The sequence below is a fragment of the Leucoraja erinacea genome, chromosome 1 (genome assembly GCF_028641065.1).
Source record: "Leucoraja erinacea ecotype New England chromosome 1, Leri_hhj_1, whole genome shotgun sequence".
Taxonomy (NCBI): domain Eukaryota; kingdom Metazoa; phylum Chordata; class Chondrichthyes; order Rajiformes; family Rajidae; genus Leucoraja; species Leucoraja erinaceus.
Window position 1 is genome coordinate 16233983 of NC_073377.1, and position 20515 is coordinate 16254497.

General features: G+C 45.3%; 1 protein-coding gene across 7 annotated transcripts in view; it reads left to right on the forward strand.

Moving 5' to 3' along the window:
- The window catches only part of katnal2 (katanin p60 subunit A-like 2), a 62738-nt gene that overhangs the window by 39748 nt on the left and 2475 nt on the right, over window positions 1-20515 (forward strand). For 4 of the 7 annotated variants that reach the window (XR_008725692.1, XR_008725686.1, XR_008725697.1 and 1 more), the window contains 8 exons: window positions 991-1089; window positions 1172-1235; window positions 2427-2545; window positions 3127-3218; window positions 3978-4088; window positions 5904-6066; window positions 17614-17716; window positions 18664-19850. Coding sequence is in view for 1 of the 7 variants with exons in the window: in XM_055657548.1 (XP_055513523.1) it covers window positions 991-1089; window positions 1172-1235; window positions 2427-2545; window positions 3127-3218; window positions 3978-4088; window positions 5904-6066; window positions 17614-17716; window positions 18664-18803 (891 nt within the window). In the remaining 6 variants the exon portion in view is untranslated. Of the gene's footprint in view, window positions 1-990; window positions 1090-1171; window positions 1236-2426; window positions 2546-3126; window positions 3219-3977; window positions 4089-5903; window positions 6067-11375; window positions 11458-17613; window positions 17718-18663; window positions 20490-20515 lie in introns of those variants that run through there. The other 3 variants (XR_008725693.1, XR_008725698.1, XM_055657548.1) reach the window with 3 other exon arrangements.

Consider the following 20515-nt stretch of genomic DNA (forward strand, 5'->3'; position numbering starts at 1 on the left):
GTGTATGTAGTAGATAGATGGAACCAGGAGGGGGAGGGGTGGGTGATTGGGAGCTAGAGGAGAGCATGGGGAGTGGGACAAAAATGGGAGGACCTAAGGAAGATTGGGGCGGGATTAGGGTGGGGAAGGAAACACCAGAAGGGAAGGTTACCTGAACTTGTAAAATTGTAAACTGCCATGTGGAATAGGAGGTTTTGTTCCTGTAGTTTGCATTGGACCTCACCCTGGCAGTGGAGAAGGCCGATGATGGACAGATCAGCGTTGGAATGAGAAGAGGAATTGACCCTAGTGTGTGTAGGATAGTGTTAGTTTACGGGGATCGCTGGTCGGCGCGGACTCGGTGGGCTGAAGGCCCTGTTTCCGCGCTGTGTCTCGAAACTAAACGAAGGGAGAAAGAGTTGGGAAGTAGTACCAGAGAAGATCTGGAACTGAATGGAAAGCTGGACATACCCAGGGGTCCATGCGAGTATCCAAGGCGACACCTTTGATTTGTAAGAAATGAGAGGAATCATAAGAGAAATTGGTTAGAGTAAGAACGAGTTCAGCCAGGTGGATGAGAATATTGTTGGAGGAGACCTTTATTGCACTAAGGAGTGGAGGACTTTAAAATCTTCCTGATCCGGGATTAAGGTACATATGGACAGGACATTCATGGTGAAGATTAAACTATGAGGTAATCACCCCCTGGCTCCTTTCTCACCCTTCCACTCCCTTTATACTGGCCATCTTCCTTCTCTACGGAGTACTGATGATACAGGGTTTCAACCTGAAATGTCAACAATTCCTCTCTTCTCTCCTGCCACCGATGGTTCTTGCTCTGTTATGTTGCTCCCTCTAATGAAGAGCCCCTTTTATATATTGCCAAAATCTTTTTAAAATTTCACACCAAAAGTGCCTATAATAATAAGGTCCAATTGTGAGAAATTTTAAATATTATTTATAATTTCCAGAAAAGTTTAAAAAATTTTGATTAATTTTGTTTTAATTAAGGATATCTATCTCCATAATCCAAATGTGCGATGGGATGACATAATTGGGCTGGAGCCAGCCAAACGACTAGTTAAAGAGGCTGTTGTATACCCTATTAAGGCAAGTTAATTTAAATTGATAACTTGTTCTCTGTTTATGCCTTTTTCAAATGATGCTTACTCCTATACTTCTTATCTCTTAGTATCCTCAGCTCTTTACTGGGATTCTATCGCCGTGGAAAGGACTGTTACTTTATGGACCGCCAGGTAAGGGATTTTATGGCTTGTCATTGAGAAACAAGTTGTTTATTAATAAATTTCCAGTCTATTTTGGGGGAAAATCCCTTCAATCCCACTTTACTTTTGAAGTGACCAACATGTGATCTGCAGGCTTTGTAGTGGGATTTTCTTGATACATTTCTCAATTGGTGCATTTCCTCCGTTAACCATGTCAACTGCTGCCTTGATGGTTGTTTGCCATTGGCATGTGAGTGATGTGGCTTGCCTGTTGGAGCTACCCGAGGATAGATTGTGCTGAAGATGCTGGCCAGAGAGAGAGAATGCAGATGTTTGTTCTCTTCCCGTCAATGGATCCAGTAAATTTTGCAGCGGCAGGGTTGTTGGTACCTCTTCCGTGTTCTGAGGTTCCTGTTGCAAGTCATCAATATCTCCCAAGTTACAGGACGCTGGTGATCTCCGCTGCCCAGCAAACCATGCACTTTGTCCTAAGTCTGAGCTTTTGATCTTCAAAAACATTTTCCTTTGTCCGTCAAAGCTTGTGCTGGCACAGTAGAGGTGTTGTTGGATTTCATTATCAATGTCTACCTTCACTGAGGGATGGTTTCTGAGAAATTAAAAAATGATCCTCGTTTTCCATATTATTGGAGACAGTGTTGTGCAGCAGGGACAGATCAGTACACATTAAAATGAAGACATTAATACACCAATAATTGGTTCCGTTCAACACAGGTGAGGATGGACCAAGCCGAGGATCATTTTTCACTACATACTTGGTTAACAAGACCTCTGTCATTAACCATTGGAATGTATATCCACGAATGGAAATGCAGACTGAGTTTTTTTTCCCTCCCTACTTGCCATTCCTGACATGTGCTGATGGTGATTGGAATACCTTCAGTACTCTGAGACTACATTTTAACTACTTTGGTAGTTTATTGGGCATTGGTGTGCTTAGGATGGTACATTTTGCCAATTTAGTCATTGGCACATTAAGGAGTCAGGTGCCAAAGTTAAGTTAAAATATGTTGCTTGATGTTGTGGGTCCGGTCCATAAGCAGCATGCTCATATGATTTATAATTATAATATTTTCCATTGTTTCTATAACTTTTCAAACTATGCAATGTTTAGAATTTCTAAAGAAATGTGTTTTTTTAAATGAAAGGAAAAAAATATTTTTGGGACGTTTTGTCAAATATTGATAACTGCATTTTATTAAGGTACCGGGAAAACATTGCTTGCAAAGGCTGTGGCTACTGAATGTAATACAACCTTCTTCAACATTTCAGCCTCTACCATTGTCAGCAAATGGAGAGGGGATTCTGAGAAACTTGTCCGGGTAAGGGCCATTCAATCTGCTCTGTCATGTGCTTTTTTTCCCCCACAATTGGTTTCCTGTTAAACCTCTTAATTGTAAGTATATTTAACGGAATGTGTGATTATGGCACTAACCCATTCTGCAACATCTCCAATCTATACTTACCTTAGTTCTGTGTTAATGAGAAAGGAACATATTGGTTTCCTTCCATACCATTATATAGTGATGCCGACAGGAATATTCTGTTGTTCGGTGAAAATACTTAAACAGTTTCTTCATATCTGCTATCAAACCTGCACAAAAACAGTAAGTATTCAGTTCGGAGATTAAAGCAGGACTATGTCAAGGAAACAACCAAAGGGTGGTGGGATTGTGTTTTTGGAAGTCTTAAGTTTAAATAAATTGGAGAGGCTTCGTCAACCAAATCTATTTAGATATTTTGTGAAATGTAACTTCATTTTTTTGGAACTGTTCAGATTCTGTTTTTTATTCATAGATCCCCTTGCCCCTCCCTCCCCCCAACACGTCCAATTGTTCCAGTTTGAATTGTATTTTCTTTATTCTGACATTTTTTTAAGCGTATCCCTTCTTATATTTCCCAGGTGTTGTTTGAACTTGCTCGGTTTCATGCTCCCTCTACCATTTTTCTGGATGAATTGGAGTCGGTGATGAGTCAGCGTGGTAGCGTCCCTGGGTCAGTGTAATCGATCATTTAACATTTTATAAACTGATCACCACCATTTATCTTGTATGTCCAAGTTTGTTTTTTCACTCCACATATCATAGCTTATCAGCAATGAATCGCATATTTTTTAAGATCAGTCAATTGGATAGGTAAGGATTGTGATTACCTGCTTCTCTTTTCTTTGCCCTTCTATATTTGTTAGAATAAACAATCTGAATGTACATTGATGCTCGAGAAGTGAGGAAGACTGGAGTCAATCACACCCGACTTCCAGACAATAAAGAAAATATATTTTTTTAATCTGATAATATATCTAGAGGAGTGTTAACCAGAAATTGTCATAATTTCAAGTCTAGCCTTGCAAAGAGACCTCTTGAATTACATAGAAACATAGACATAGAAAATAGGTGCAGTAGGCCATTCGGCCCTTCGAGCCTGCACCGCCATTCAATATGATCATGGCTGATCATCCAACTCAGTATCCTGTACCTGCCTCCATATCCCCTGATCCCTTTAGCCACAAGGGCCACATCTAACTCCCTCTTAAATATAGCCAATGAAGTTTACTGTATTTCTAATTTTACAAACCATCCTTATGGGGGGGAAAAAGATTAGTAATGTCTTAGAAAATAAGCAATATTGGAGATAAGTAATATTAGCAAAGGTCTTCAGCCAGTAGTATTAAAGAAGAGAGAGAAATAAAATAAGGGAACTAGAAAATAATGAATGAAAGGTCTTCGGGGATATCATTTCAGTCTTTTCTTACAGTGGCGAACATGAAGGAAGTCGGCGGATGAAGACCGAACTCCTGGTCCAAATGGATGGCTTGGCTCGTTCTGATGATCTTGTCTTTGTTCTGGCAGCATCTAATATGCCCTGGTGAGAAATTCATTATGTTTTTAAATCCCTGCACTCATTTGTTCTCTTTGGCTCATTCTTAATTTACCTCTTTTTTTTGTTTATGAGCTATTATTCAGTAATGTAATCAGCACACTAGATCAATGGATGCAAGTTGCTGCATTTGTAATCACCCTCAGTTTTGTTAGTTTAGTTCGGTCAGTGCAAGGACTATATATGATTACAATCAAGCCGTCCATGGTGTACGGATACAGGATAAAGGTTATTATGCTTAGTGCAGGATAACGTCCAGTAAAGTCAGATTAAAGATCTATTGCGACAAGTGATGGCTCCCACTGATTGTCGCTGGAGGCTTGCGTCCTGTTTTGGACGGACGATGACAGCGAAGTCAACATTTGTAGCAAGATGGACACGAAAGAAGATAGTTTGAAGGTTTCCACTGGGGTAGATGAGAGGTCTGGCCCGCTGTCTAGTTCAGGATGGTTCAGTTTCCTGACAGTTGCCAGCCTAATTAGTGTTTATTTATTAACTTTTTTCACTTGAATTGAATGACTGTGCATCTTATTTTATATCTCATACTTATGGGTAGTAATTTGTGAATTATCTGATGGCAAATTTCCAAGTAGATGAAGAGTAGATAAGGATCCAGATAGGAAACCTATTGGTGGAAGCAGAAGGCTTGGCTAAGGTTATAAGCAATTGATTTGCCTTAGTGTTTATCAAAGATCGTAGAAGGCTCAAGTATCTTTGGTGGTTACTGCAGAAGAGGTCTTTTCCAAAGCAGTGAAAAAACAGGAAGTTGCAAGGATATTGAATGGGGTGGTAGGCAGGTACTAGAAAGGATAGTGGTACTTGAATTGTATGACCCTCGGCTAGATAGGATGCATCCAATATTACTTATTTAAAGGTGGTTCCAGAGGTTTGATGTCTTTTTAGAAATAGGAAAAGATAAACCTGGAAATTGCAGGCTAGTCAATTGGTTGTGCCAAAGCGTTGAGAAATAACAAGAGGAAATTAACAGGTATGTGAATAAGCATAGATTATTGAAGCAGAGGAAGCTTTCTGGATGGGTACAGAGTGCCCTTCAGATGCAAATGTATAAACTTTCCTAAATCTTTTTAATTGGGTCATTCTACCAGGCGTTCTGTAGTACACTTTGTGAAGAGTCTCTTGACTCGTGACACTTTGACTCGTTACAAGATAAACTGTGGTGTATTTATGAGAAATCAACAGTAATGTATTTTTGACTTTATAAAATGCAGTTGCTGTATCTAAAAAAACCACTGTTGAAATAAAGCTGGTTCAACTGTGGAAATGTCAACATGCGATATATTTGATAAATACACAGCTTGATGTAATATTAAATAATGACAATCAGGAAAGTCTTCGTTGGCTTGTGTTGATTTTGGTAATCAATGTTGGGGCTAAGAAAAAATGAAGGTTGCTATAGATGATCATTGCAAAGTTTCCACTCCCTCATGTCAAAAAGCTTTGGAAATGTAGTTCTATTTGGTTACAATTGGCCCAACTTCTTTAATTCCCATATTCATCAGCCTGCAAAGTAAGTGTTGATAATTTATTGGCCTGGAATAGTGTTAATGAAGTCCGATTCATTCACACTAATGGGAGAGGACTAAGTTATCAATAGGAAACTTTGAAGCATGCAAATTTTAGATTCTGTAAGGTCTGAATTGCCACACACAATTTCCACTGGGTTACCTGCTGAAGTTCTGGCAGGAGGTTGAAGGGATCTTTCAAACGTTCCAAGCGATAGGCTCACTGACAACTTCTGAATATCTTATGTACAAATTGTTCATTGATACATCCACTTTTTAGGGAATTGGACCACGCAATGTTACGGCGATTGGAGAAACGAATTTTAGTAGATCTTCCTTCCAAAGAAGCACGGCAGGCAATGATTTTGCACTGGCTGCCTCCTGTGAGTAACAGTGGTGGTGTAGAGCTTCGGACTGCACTGGATTATAGTGTACTAGGCCAAGTGAGTACTGGACCGACATAAACATAATTAACTGTGTGTATTACGATTATTGTTTTGGTTGCAGATATAAGAGAATGTGAATTTTGATTGGTTATAATTGTCAAGATTGTGGCGGCTCCTAAGGGTCGTCCCATTATACTGCCGAACCCCTCGGCACAGGAGTGGTGCAGTCCGGAGGCGGTCCTTAGCCGGAGGGTATAAAAGGCAGGGTTTGGGTGCCATCTTTTCCTGGTTTCGTCTTCCCCTGAACCGGGAGGAATTAAAGTAAAGTGCTTCTCAAACTTCGGACTACTTGCCTCATTTTGAGACCCACGCACTACATTGGTGACCCCGACACTCCATTGGCATCATGATGGAGACCGAACAAAGCCCTACCTCCTCACACGCCAGCCCGACCCTGTCTCTGGACGCGGTCTCCGTAAAACTGCCCAGCTTCTGGACCACACGGCCGCTCATCTGGTTCCAGCAGGCGGAGGCCCAGTTCAACCTGCGGGGCATCACGGTCGATGCCACCCGCTTCTATTACCTGGTGGGAGCCCTCGACCAGGATGCGGTGGAAGAAGTATCGGACTTCCTCGCAGCCCCCCCGGACAATGATAAATACCTCGGCCTGAAACAGCTCCTGCTCCAAATTTACGGACTGAGTAGGATGGAGTGGGCAGGTAGGATCCTGCATATGGGGGGCCTGGGCGACCGGCAGCCATCTACCCTCCTAAAGGAAATGGTGGCGTTATTAGACGGGCACACGCCGTGCCTGTTGTTCGAGTACACTTACCTGCATCTGCTGCCGGCCTACATTCGATTGCAACTCACCGACGCCTCGTTTGCCGACCTTCGGGCCCTCGGGAGGCGCGCCGACGCCATGTGGATGGCGCGCCCTGATGACGTCAGCGCGCTGGGCGTCAGCAGAGACGAGGTCGCGCTGAGGTCGACGCGCCCGGATGACGTCAACGTGCTGGCCGTCGGCAGGCACGCCGACGACGTCACCCCAGCAGCTCCCGATTTCCTCCGGTGGGGCGGGGGAGCTGTGGAAGGAGTGACAGCTCCAGCCCGACGGCCAGCACGATTACTCCCAGCGGCAGTGAGGGGTACTGCACCTGCCGTCCAGCGCCAGCAAGCTGCAGGCACCACCAGCAGGGGCAGGCACGCTCAAAATAGCACCAACACAAGGAGCTGGTGCTATTTCCATCAGCGCTGGGGTGCTGCAGCACGACAATGCCGCCAGCCATGCACGTTCCCGGGAAACGCCTGGGCCGGCTGCCAATAGTCCCCGCGGTGGCCGGCCAAATTCACCGCCTTTTCGCTTGGGATCGGCGCTCCGAGACCCGCTTCCTCGTGGATACAGGAGCGGAGCTCAGCGTTCTGCCCCCTTCGCTGGCTGACATTCGTTCCGGTAAGCAGGGGCCCGTCCTCACCGCGGCGAACGGCAGCCCCATCCGCACATATGGACTGCACATGGTTCCCATCGTGCTCGGCTCCTGCCATTTTTCATGGAACTTCACCGTTGCCGACGTCTCCCAACCATTGCTCGGGGCCGATTTTCTCCGGACGCATTCCCTCATGGTGGACGTCGGGCGTCAGCGTTTGGTCAACGCCACTACAATGGAGCCGATCACGTTGCGCTTGGGTCAACCCATGGGACGGCCACTGGCGTCCGTGGACTCCCGATTCGCACGAATCTTGGCTGCGTTCCCGGACATTCTCACTCCGCAGTTTCATTCAGCAACCGCCAGCCACGGAGTTGTACATTATATCCCGACTACCGGCCCACCACTCCATGCACGAGCACGACGACTGCCACCAGATAAACTGCGTCTGGCACGGCGGGAATTCCACACAATGGAGGCCTTGGGGATCGTCCGCCCTTCGAGCAGCCCTTGGGCGTCCCCACTCCACATGGTCCCTAAGTCAAGCGGGGGCTGGCGACCTTGTGGGGATTACCGACGGCTGAACGCTGCAACAACAGCGGATCGATACCCCGTACCCCACATCCAGGACTTCACGGCCATATTTTTTTCAAAAGTGGATCTGGTACAGGGTTATAATCAGATCCCGGTTCACCCGGATGACGTACCCAAGACGGCTATCATCACGCCATTCGGGCTTTACGAGTTTACTCGGATGCCGTTCGGCCTCAAAAACGCTGCACAAGCCTTTCAGCGCCTCATGGACGGGGTTTGTCATGACCTCGAATTCGTGTTCGTGTACCTGGACGACATCCTGGTGGCCAGCCGCTCGCAGCAGGAACACTGCGCTCACCTTCGACAGCTCTGTCAGCGGCTCAGCGAGCATGGTTTGGCCATCAACCTGGACAAGTGCCGTTTTGGGGTCAACGAAATTGACTTTCTCGGCCACCGCGTGACTGCGCAAGGCGCGGTTACCCTGCCTGACAGGGTTGACGCCGTCCGTCGGTTTCCCCGCCCACGCACGGTGCGTGGCCTGCAGGAATTTGTCGGCATGGTGGCATTCTACCATCGTTTCGTGCCATCCGCGGCCCACATCATGCGGCCCCTGTATCAACTTCTGGCGGGTGGGCAGCAGAAGAGCGTTGAGTGGACCCACGAGGCGGAGGCAGCTTTCGACGGCGCGAAGGAGGCCCTTGCTCGGGCCGTGCTGCTGGTGCACCCGCGGGAAGATGCCCCGACTGCTCTCACTGTGGACGCCTCGGAGTCGGCAGTTGGTGCTGTACTGGAGCAGCTGACGGGCGGAGTTTGGCGGCCTCTGGCCTTCTTCAGTCGGCACCTCAACCGCGCGCAGACCAAGTACAGCGCGTTCGATCGTGAGCTCCTGGCTCTGTACCTGGCTGTGCGCCATTTTCATTACTTCCTGGAGGGCCGCCCGTTCACCGCCTACACCGACCATAAGCCGCTCACTTTCGCCCTGCAGAAGGTTTCCGACCCCTGGTCCGCACGTCAGCAGCGGCAGTTGGCTTACATCTCCGAATACACCACAGCCATCCGCTACGTCAAGGGGAAAGAGAACCAGGTGGCCGACGCATTGTCCCGCCCTGCTATAAATGCCGTGTTCGAGGTGGCGCCCGGATTGGACTATTCTGCTCTGGCGGCGGCACAGCTCACGGACGACGAGGTGCCCACCTACCGGACTGCCATCTCCGGCCTCCGTCTTGAGGATGTCCCTCTCGGTCCTGGGGGTGTGACAATCCTGTGCGATGTGTCGTCCTGTCAGCCGCGCCCCATCGTCCCTGCCACCTGGCGCCGGAGAGTGTTCGAGGTCATCCACGGACTGGCTCACCCATCAATCCGGGCGACAACGGCACTGGTGGCAGCTCGCTTCATGTGGCACGCTGCGCAAGCAGGTTGCCCATTGGGCTCGCACCTGCATCCCGTGCCAGACGGCAAAAATCCAGCGCCATGTCCGCGCACATCTCCAGGAGTTTGGTCTACCTCACCGGCGGTTCGAACATCTCCACGTGGACATTGTGGGGCCCCTTTGGTGGACCGCTTCACGCGGTGGCCAGAGGCCATTCCGTTGGCTGACACCTCATCGGCTACGTGTGCTCGTGCGTTGTCCGCGCACTGGATTGCTCGCTTCGGGGTGCCGGCGCACATCTCCTCCGACCGGGGGCCACAGTTCACCTCCGAGCTGTGGTCAGCCATGGCTCGCTTGCTGGGGGTGCAGCTGCACCACACCACGGCTTACCACCCGCAGGCTGACGGTCTGGTGGAGAGGTTCCACCGGCAGCTGAAGGCGGCATTGAAGGCATGACTCACCGGCCTGGACTGGATGGACGAGTTGCCGTGGGTCATGCTGGGCATCCGGACCGCTCCCAAAGAGGACTTGGCCTCATCATCGGCGGAGCTGGTGTATGGGTCGACGCTCACAGTGCCCGGGGAGTTCGTGCTGTCGGCGCCGGAGCAGCAGGAAACGCCCTCCTCCACCCTTCAACGCCTTCGCGAGCGAGTTGGCAGGCTCACTCCCGTCCCAACGTCCCGCCATGGGACATTTCGCCCGCACGTGCCAATGGCCCTCACGGACTGCCCATACGTCTTCCTGCGCCGTGATGCCCACTGGACGCCACTTCAGAGGCCGTACGAGGGCCCGTTCCGGGTGCTGGAACACGGGCAGTCGACTTTTGTCCTGGGCATGGGGGGCCGGCCGGAGGCCGTGCGATTGACCGTTTAAAGCCGGCGCACCTGGACATTGACCAGCCGGTGCTGGTTGCTCAACCTCGGCCCCGAGGGCGTCCCCCCCTCACGACTCCCTCCACCTCTCACTCCACCTGTCCTCCCGCCGGTCCCTCGACCTGTCCCTCCACCTACGCCCCCGCAAGCCTCGGGATCTGCTGACTTCCGCACGCGGGCCGGCCGGGTCGTGCGCCCGCCGGTGCGTTTTGTGCCTCTGGTTCTGGGGGGGGGGGGGTCCTGTGGCGGCTCCTAAGGGTCGTCCCATTATACTGCCGAAGCCCTCGGCACAGGAGTGGCGCAGTCCGGAGGCGGTCCTTAGCCGGAGGGTATAAAAGGCAGGGTTTGGGTGCCATCTTTTCCTGGTTTCGTCTTCCCCTGAACCGGGAGGAATTAAAGTAAAGTGCTTCTCAAACTTCGGACTACTTGCCTCATTTTGAGACCCACGCACTACAAGATCCTGATAGAGAGTATAAGAAGAGGTGGGACAAAGGGGTGAAGCGATTTATACCAGTGCAGTTGAGTCTTTGGTACATAGGTTTGAAAATTACCTCTGGTTGATGGTCTCTTCTGGATGTTTTGAATTGCAGTTGCTTGATAATGAAGATAATCAAGGTGTAACGGCAATTTGTTAACTTTCCAATGTCCAATTTTTAATTACCATTACTAATCTGGAATGTCAGAGTGAAAGAACTTACGCAGTCGCTGATAGTAAAAACAAATCTTCCACTCGTTATTTCCAGTTTAATTGGTCCTTTATTGAAGTGGTAATACAGATAACAAATGAATATATCCGATCCTCTTAATTCTTATACCAGCTGTAACTTTTTGTTCTTACCAACTGTGTTGTGTGGTAAGAACTGTCTCTTCAATCCCCGAGGATAATTTGATCTGACCACTCCCTGTGGCTTCGCTAGCCTCCTCAGATGTAGACACGCCCATCTACGTGTCAAAATCCCTCCCACAAGCATAGAAAAAATATACAGCAAGAAATATATAAACAAAATACTATAATATACTAACAGTAACTGTCAAGTCTTCTAATGTTTTTGTGCAGATTCCCCGTTTGAAAGGGATCTGATTCATCCACCCCGAAATGATGAACTGGATTTCACTCAATGACCAAACACTTCTTTTCCATTTTTTTTTCCCTTTTTATTTTGGCAGATTCAGCAATTAGTTTACAATTCCACTTGATTTATTGCTTCAGCCATTACTTTGAAGGCATTTGGATGTTGTAGGTCTTAAGGTATTTAACAGTTTAGTCTTTTAGCAGGTTAAAAACCAGCTACTAATCGGATGTTGTAGGTAATCAGTCCTGCATGCCTTTGCTGGCGATCGCGGCAGTTTTTAGGACAGTCTCTTAGATTATACTGTTCAAGTTTTAGCCGCAAGTCAACGTCTCTCGCGGGCCTGTCTGCTTTTCTGTTCACGGTCGGGCTGACTCTGATCCCGACCGGGCTTTCTCTGTTTTCTCCCCCCACCGGGTTGACTATTCCCGGTTGGGCTGAAGACTCGGCCTCTGTCGGTGGCTCTCTGGACCTGTCCGTGGCCTACACTGTACTAGGCCCTCACCTGACGTCTGTGGCTGCTACTGGGGCTGGCCGTGGGCTACACGGTCCTCTTGTTGGTGGCTTCTCTGGACCTGTCCGTTACCTTCACGGTACTAGGCTACCACCCAACGTCTGTGGCTGCTGCTTGGGCTTGGCTGTGGGCTGCACAGCCCTGGATACATTCCAGGTAAGCTGACACCGTGCTTGGTGACCCTTACTGCCCCTGCTTGTTTTCCTAGCTCTTCCCTGAGCTATTGCTTCCCATTCCTACCTTTTTTCTTTTTGGCGCCAATTCAAAACCATTTGGCTTGGTGCTGTTCCACTTGTTTCCAAATATTACTATTTTTAACTTTTGTTTTCGATTCTTCTTGCTGGCCTTGTTCTTATCTTCGTTCTTTTATCCTCGTCGCCAATTGTTGTGTATTCGGATGCTTTGAACAGTCTTGAATAAAGGCTCGGACAGGGGAGGAATCATACAAGCTTCTTTACTGCAGGACGCTACCTCCAGTCGCCCCCTGCTCAAGCGTACTTGCCCAAGACATCACAAGACACCAATTACTTATCCTAATTATCCCATACCTATCACTCTTCCCCCTTTTACTTGGAGGCCGGTAATACCAATTATATTACATACATAATACTCCTCCCCCTTTAACTTGGAGGCAGGTAATACCTTTTTTTATTGCATACACCGCACTCCTCCCCTTTTAAGTCCATTTCACCTGTACGGTATATGCTCTTTTCCTACTATTGTGTGCTTGTGATTTTAATTTAGCATTAGTCCTTTCATTACAGTTTGACTTGACAGTAACTAACTTAAGCATGAATGGCTACTACACTTGGAAACTATTTAATTTATAGCCCAATGCCAAGCAAAATAAAATGTATAAGACAACGTAAAAGGAAACCAGATAAAATACTAAAACAAGGCACAATAAAAATTAAAAACTCAAAGACTAGAATATGTTGGCAACTGGGAAGGTACCGTTAAATAAAAATGGACAAAGAAAGTTGAGGACAGGAGGGAAGCAGACAATGGATGATATTAACAAACTCAAGACACAATGGATATTGGAAATCTGAAATTAAAACTTAAATAGCATTTCAAAGACCCGTTTTATTCCAAAGTACTTTACAGCCCACTATCTATCTCTATCTATCTATCTCTATCTCTATCTATCTATCTATATCTATCTATCTATCTATCTATAAAACTTTGGGGCTATCCGTCCGGCTGCCGTCCGGGTCCCTTTCTGCCTTTTGATTCGTGCCCGATACTCGCAGATGTCCAATCGGAATGGCCGATGCTCGCAGATGTCCAATCGGAATGGATCCATTTGCATGTACGGCTGCCGGCTGCATTTCTTCCTTTGATTCATTGCCACGCCCAATCCAAATGCTCAATCTCCGAGATCTTTTCCATTTTGGTAGAGATTTCGCTTTTCTTTCTAAGTATCCGCTCCTCATTACATTTCGTCATGTTCAAGTACACGTTTTTAATCAAATCCTTCTCCCCCACCCCCAAGTATTTCAAAAATAAACAGGCTTCTCCATTTACATGTCAGCTTCCAACACACTTCGAAACAAAGTTGCAAGACAGGAACAGGGGAGGTGCCATTGGATTTTTTCTTAAATCCACTGCTGAGGGAGGCAGGGCAGTGCTGGAATCTTACTTTTGAGAACGGCTTCAGTTCCATTGGAGGAGACGGGTGCATGGTGGAATATTGGGTTGGGGGATCACACCATTGGGGGAGCGGACCCAACGGGTCTGCACTTGGTCTAGTGTACTTTATAAGTGTGTTTGCTGTTGGAATCGCACCTGAAAATGTATGCATAGCAAACTCACAAAGTGTAAAGTGACAATAACTAGATAATCTCTTTATGAATGCTGCTTAATAATGAACTTTAGCTAGCATGTCAGGTTTAACTTCCAGAATTTTCTTCAAAATGGTGTCATGGAATATTTTTTATCCAAGTGAGAGAGCAGGTGTGTCATCGGGACAGTGGATCCTTTTACTGTGCCGTACCAGTCCTTTACTGAAGCACCATTTTTACTTAATTATCTGTTATAGGACTAGTACCCACAACCTTTTACCTTAGTGATAAGTACAGGGCCTACTGAGGCATGCTGATATTTGCAGTGGCAGGAACAGCAGCAGTAAGAGTCTGATGAAGGGTCTCGACCCGAAGCGTCACCCATTTCTTCTCTCCAGAGATGCTGCCTGCCCCGCTGAGTTACTCCAGCATTTTGTGTCTATCTTCGATTAAAGCCAGCATCTGCAGTTCTTTCCAATACAAGAAGCAGTACGAGTGTCAAAACTGATGGATGATAACAAATTCAAAGAACTTTGGCATGTTGTCAAGTAAATGGTCTCTCCATGATCTGTTTAAAACTTGACAGGTTCATTAGTGGCAGACAACCATATCTGAGGGGACTTGGTCAGAAGGCTCCCCTTGTAAAATGACAGCAAGACTGGATGTAACTAGGAAAATGGACAAGGGAGAGCCAGTGGATGTAGTGTACCTGGACTTTCAGAAAGCATTTGATAAGGTCCCACATAGGAGATTAGTGGGCAAAATTAGGGCACATGGTATTGGGGGTAGAGTGCTGACATGGATAGAAAATTGGTTGCCAGACAGGAAACAAAGAGTCGGGATTAACGGGTCCCTTTCAGAATGGCAGGCAGTGACTAGTGGGGTACCGCAAGGCTCGGTGCTGGGACCGCAGCTATTTACGATATACATCAATGATTTGGATGAAGGAATTCAAAGTAACATTAGCAAATTTGCAGATGACACAAAGCAGGGTGGCAGTGTGAACTGTGAGGAGGATGCTATGAGAATGCATGGTGAATTGGAACAGGTTGAGGGAGTGGGGAGATGCATGGCAGATTAAGTTTAATGCGGATAAATGTGAGGTTATCCACTTTGGTGGCAAAAACAGGAAGGCAGATTACTATCTAAATGGCGTCAAGTTGGGAAAAGGGGATGTATACGGGATCTGGGGGTCCTTGTACATCAGTCTATGAAAGTAAGCATGCAGGTACAGCAGGCAGTGAAGAAAGCGAATGGCATGTTGGCCTTTATAACAAGAGTAGTCGAGTATAGGAGCAAAGAGGTCCTTCTGCAGTTGTACAGGGCCCTAGTGAGTCCACACTTGGAGTGTTGTGTGTAGTTTTGGTCCCCTAATTTGAGGAAGGACATTCTTGCTATTGAGGGAGTGCAGTGTAGGTTTACAAGGTTAATTCCCGGGATGGCGGGACTGTCCTATGCTGAGAGAATGGAGCGGCTGGGCTTGTACACTCTGGAGTTGAGAAGGATGAGAGGGTATCTCATTGAAACATATAAGATTGTTAAGGGTTTGGACATGCTAGAGGCAGGAAACATGTTCCCGATGTTGGGGGAGTCCAGAACCAGGGGCCACAGTTTTAGAATAAGGGGTAAGCCATTTAGAACGGAGACGAGGAAACACTTTTTCTCACAGGGAGTTTTGAGTATGTGGAATTCTCTGCATCAGAGGGCGGTGGAGGCCGGTTCTCTGGATACTTTCAATAGAGAGCTAGATAGGGCTCTTAAATATAGCGGAGTCAGGGGATATGGGGAGAAGGCAGGAATGGGGTACTGATTGGGGTTGATCAGCCATGATCACATTGAATGGCGTTGCTGGCTTGAAAGGCTGAATGGCCCACTGCACCTAATTTCTATTGTCTATTGGAGCTGGGGATCGCAAGGTTGTGGAAGTATGGATAGGTGAAGTTTCGGGTTGAGACCCTTCTTCAGACTGATTATGTTGGGGGGCAGAAAGCTGGAAGAGAGGCACAGGCAGGACAAAGCCATATATCCTCTCTATGCCTCTTATGCAAGTGGCTGAGTTGGTTAAGAAAACCCATGGGGTGGTTGAATTGGTATATTGGAGCATACGTTTACGATTTAGAGGGGACCAGAGGGTGTTTTTCATATAGAGTGGTGCGTATATTAAACAAGCTGCCGGAGTAAGTGGTAGAGGTGGGTGCAGTTGCAACATTTAAAAGGCATTTAAACATGAAAAGGTTCAATGGACTAAATGCAGGCAAATGGGATAAGCTCAGTAAGATGACCTGGTCGTATTAGTTGGGCTGAAAGGCCTTTTATAACCATATAATAACCATATAACAATTACAGCACGGAAACAGGCTATCTCGGCCCTACAAGTCCGTGCCGAACAACTTTTTCCCCTTAGTCCCATCTGCCTGCACTCATACCATAACCCTCCATTCCCTTCTCATCCATATGCCTATCCAATTTATTTTTAAATGATACCAACGAACCTTCCTCCACCACTTCAAGCTCATTCCACATCGCTACCACTCTTTGAGTAAAGAAGTTCCCCCTCATGTTACCCCTAAACTTCTGTCCCTTAATTCTGAAGTCATGTCCTCTTGTTTGAATCTTCCCTATTCTCAAAGGAAAAAGCTGATCCACATCAACTCTGTCTATCCCTCTTATCATTTTAAAGACCTCTATCAAGTCCCCCCTTAACCTACTGCGCTCCAGAGAATAAAGACCTAACTTATTCAACCTTTCTCTGTAACTTAGTTGTTGAAACCCAGGCAACATTCTAGTAAATCTCCTCTGTACTCTCTATTTTGTTGACATTCTTCCTATAATTGGGCGACCAAAATTGTACACGATACTCCAGATTTGGTCTCACCAATGCCTTGTACAATTTTAACATTACATCCCAGCTTCTATACTCAATGCTCTGATTTATAAAGGCTAGCATACCAAAAGCTTTCTTTACCACCCCATCTATATGAGATTCCACCTTCAAGGAACTATGCACGGTTATTCCCAGATCCCTCTGTTCAACTGTATTCTTCAATTCCCTACCATTTACCATGTACGTCCTATTTTGATTTGTCCTGCCAAGGTGTAGCACCTCACATTTATCAGCATTAAACTCCATCTGCCATCTTTCAGCCCATTCTTCCAAATGGCCTAAATCACTCTGTAGACTTTGGAAATCCTCTTCATTATCCACAACACCCCCTAACTTGGTATCATCTGCATACTTACTAATCCAATTTACCACACCTTCATCCAGATCATTGATGTACATGACAAACAACAAAGGACCCAACACCGATCCCTGTGGCACCCCACTAGTCACCTGCCTCCAACCCGACAAACCAACCATCCACCATTACCCTCTTGCTACTCCTGCATTTATACCCAACAGTTGAACCTTCTTAACCAACCTTCCATGAGGAACCTTGTCAAAGGCCTTACTAAAGTCCATATAGACAACATCCACTGCTTTGCCATCGTCAATTTCCCTAGTAACCTCTTCAAAAAATTCAAGAAGATTAGTCAAACATGACCTTCCAGGCACAAATCCATGCTGACTGTTCCTAATCAGACCCTGTTTATCCAGATGCTTATATATATTATCTCTAAGTATCTTTTCCATTAATTTGCCCACCACTGAAGTCAAACTAACAGGCCTATAATTGCTAGGTTTACTCTTAGAACCCTTTTTAAACAATGGAACAACATGCGCAGTACGCCAATCCTCGGGGACTATTCCCGTTTCTTTGCTGTTTAATTCTATGACAGCAAAGAGGATTGATCAAACCGTGGCACATTACTTTCATTACTTTTTATCCCATTACCATTTTTATTATTTTATTTACAATTAATCTTTTTTAGTCTAAACTGCCCTATTGCTATGTTCCAACATTCTACCAGTTAAAATTGGACCAATATTTCCTTTGTATAATATTCTAACGATTCTAGCCCAGAGTTTGGAGTTAACAAAAATTCAGCTACATTACTGGAATAATGCTTTCATAATTCATTACTTCCTCCAACAGGAAACTGAAGGCTATTCTGGTTCTGATCTCAAGTTAGTTTGTAAAGAGTCAGCTATGCGACCTGTAAGAAAAATCTTTGATGCGTTAGAAAATCATCAAACAGGTATGTTGAGGTAAATGTTCACGACATTTCAGCTGTGCACACTCATCAGGAAAAAATATAATTGGGATATGTACGCTTAATGCTTATTTCTGTAGTTTACAATTAACTATAATGATCTAAGGATTATCATTATTTTCTATTGATGAACACTTCAGAACAAATGAGAGTAGTTTTTTCTATTTAATTATTATGCTAGAAAAGGCTGTAATGAACTTAAAAGACAGGGGGATAAGGTGAATGCAGAATTTTTTACCCATGAAAGGGAATCCAGAACCAGAGGTAAGGTGCCTTATAAGTTTATTACCAATCTGAGGGGCAACTTCTTTACTCAGAAGGCGGTGGGTTTATGGAATGAGCTGCCAGAACAGTAGTTGAGGCAGATACTATAGCAGTATTTAAGACACTTGTGTAGGCACATGGATAGGAAAGGTTTAGAAGGATATGGGCCTAATATAGGAAATGGAACCAGCGTAAACAGGGCATCTTGGTCGGCATGGACGAGTTGGCCAGAAGGGCCAGTTTCCAGTCTGTATGACTCTATGCCTGATACTCATTAGGCTAACTTGGTAAGAAAATTGGTCCTCGGGTCTCGTGTTGAATTGGAGATTGGGATTTGGGTGTAAAGTGGGTTTGGGAATTCCTGATGTCGGCTCGGTCTTGGTCAAACCAATTTGATACAAGTTAGACTCTGGAACCTCTTTGTTGGCCACTGCAATAAGATGGGTGCTTAACTCATAATTTGTACGTTTACACCTCTTGGGTGTAGATGGGATCCTCCCATCTTCATATGATTTATGTTTCAGTATATCCTAATGATGAAAGTAAATGGAGGTTACTGTATTTGAGAGCTGTTTTACATGAGTGAGAAAGCAGTTATGATTTATCTGCTATATCACTATATTCCAACAAAAATATGTATTAAAATTTGTCATTTCTTTTACATTAAGGAAAAGGCAGCCTGCCCATTTTTCATCTGGAAACAATCTCTACAAACGATGTTCTCGATGTGATAATTCATACCAAGCCATCCGCTAAAGGTCTTGGTCAGAAATACACTGCCTGGCAGCATGAATATGAGTCCGTATGAACTGAAGGGTGCAAGGAACAATTACCTACACTTGTCCATTGTCCCTTTCATACTAACGCTGGGCTTGTTATGAGCACCTTCTGCTGCACTTTCAAAGTAAACTTTTCTCTTTCAATGTTTCATTGAATGTTTACAAGGCTCTACCATGCTGCAAAGTCCAAAGGGGAACACTTTCTGAATGATCCACCAGTGAGAACTAAAACTGAGATCTAAAGTTGCAGTTCAGACAACAGTCAGAAAAGAACAATTCCCATAAGTACAATTCGGTGACTTAAGAGTGTGTTGATACAATCTTCACTGTGAAGGATTTTATAAAATACAGACACACCCAACTGCAAGAGAATCACTTAAAAAACAAGTCTTTCCTGAAGAGCAGCCAACCATCAACATTCTTATGTCACTACGACAATAGGCCACTAGGAGCTGATTTGAGAAAACTTAACATAGTTTGGATTTACCTGGAATTAAGGTTTGTTGATTCTTTGATTCATTCACCAACCACTGTTGATACTTGACATACCAAAACTAAGTTGTGTCTTGCAAGGTTGAGGATTTTGTTTGATGTCATTGTTCTAAAACCTGACCATAATTTCTAAAATTTAAATTACTCTCTTAAATGTTTGGATTTTTAAATGCTCTGTAAAATTATAGTTCTGTCTGTAAATCATCAGAGAATTGTACAGATAAATACTTTGCTGCCGTTAAAGTTTGAATCCAACATTATTTTTGAAAACATGAAACATCTGTGGTTACCTGTTCTTTTTTTGAAATAGTTAGTTATATGGTGACCACTCGTAGCTTTAGTAAGCCACTAGGCCAACAAATGACAGGGCCGTCATCCTTTAAAATGTTGCTGGTTGTAAAGGGCTTGCTGGAATGTGAGCAGCTGAGGACAAGGAAATGCCAACACTACTAATTTACATACAGTAGCACAGGCATATCTTCATCACAAGGACTGCAGTGGTTCACATCCAGTTAAAGGTTGCAATGCAGGGTCGAAGGGCCAAATGGCCTCCTCCTGCAACCTATTTTCTACGTTTTCCAAAGGTGAGCAATGTATATTGGCCGTGATATTAAAAAAAACAAGTCAAATCATGCCATGTTCAATTCATATTCTTGGTCCACAAGTTTAGGATATCCTTTCAGAATGTTTAAATAATCCTTTTTGGTATTCCTTTTATCTAACTCAGTGTGGTGTAAGAAGTAACTGTTGTAATGAGTATTTGGTTTTTATATTTACTAAAACATGTACAGAAATTTGGATTTGATAATATGTGGTATTTTTAAGTACCTTGATAATCTGAAGTGTGACCACAGAGTGTGCACACAAGAGGTATTAATAATCTGTCCTTTAAGCCCAGGGTCAATTTTCTTGGTCTGAGTTGGTTCACCTGTGAGGAAAAGTTGAAGAAAATGGATCTGTAAAACTTTTGACTGGGAATGCTAGATATATGCAGGATGCAGGAAGACAATTTCCATTTGTGGGAGAATCTGCAAACTAGGTTGGTAGTGGTGGGGGGAAGGAATGGAGTCAATGTTCATGGTAATTTGTTTGATTTCTCCATGACTATGGATAAATAATGTACATATCATTGGGTTACACAAAGTGGTGGCGCCAAAGGGCTTGTTGCTGTCCTGTACTGTTAGAGGTTCTGTTTCTTGATATTTTCAACAATGCAGAGAACAAAGCTTCACTGCATGGCTGGCTGGAT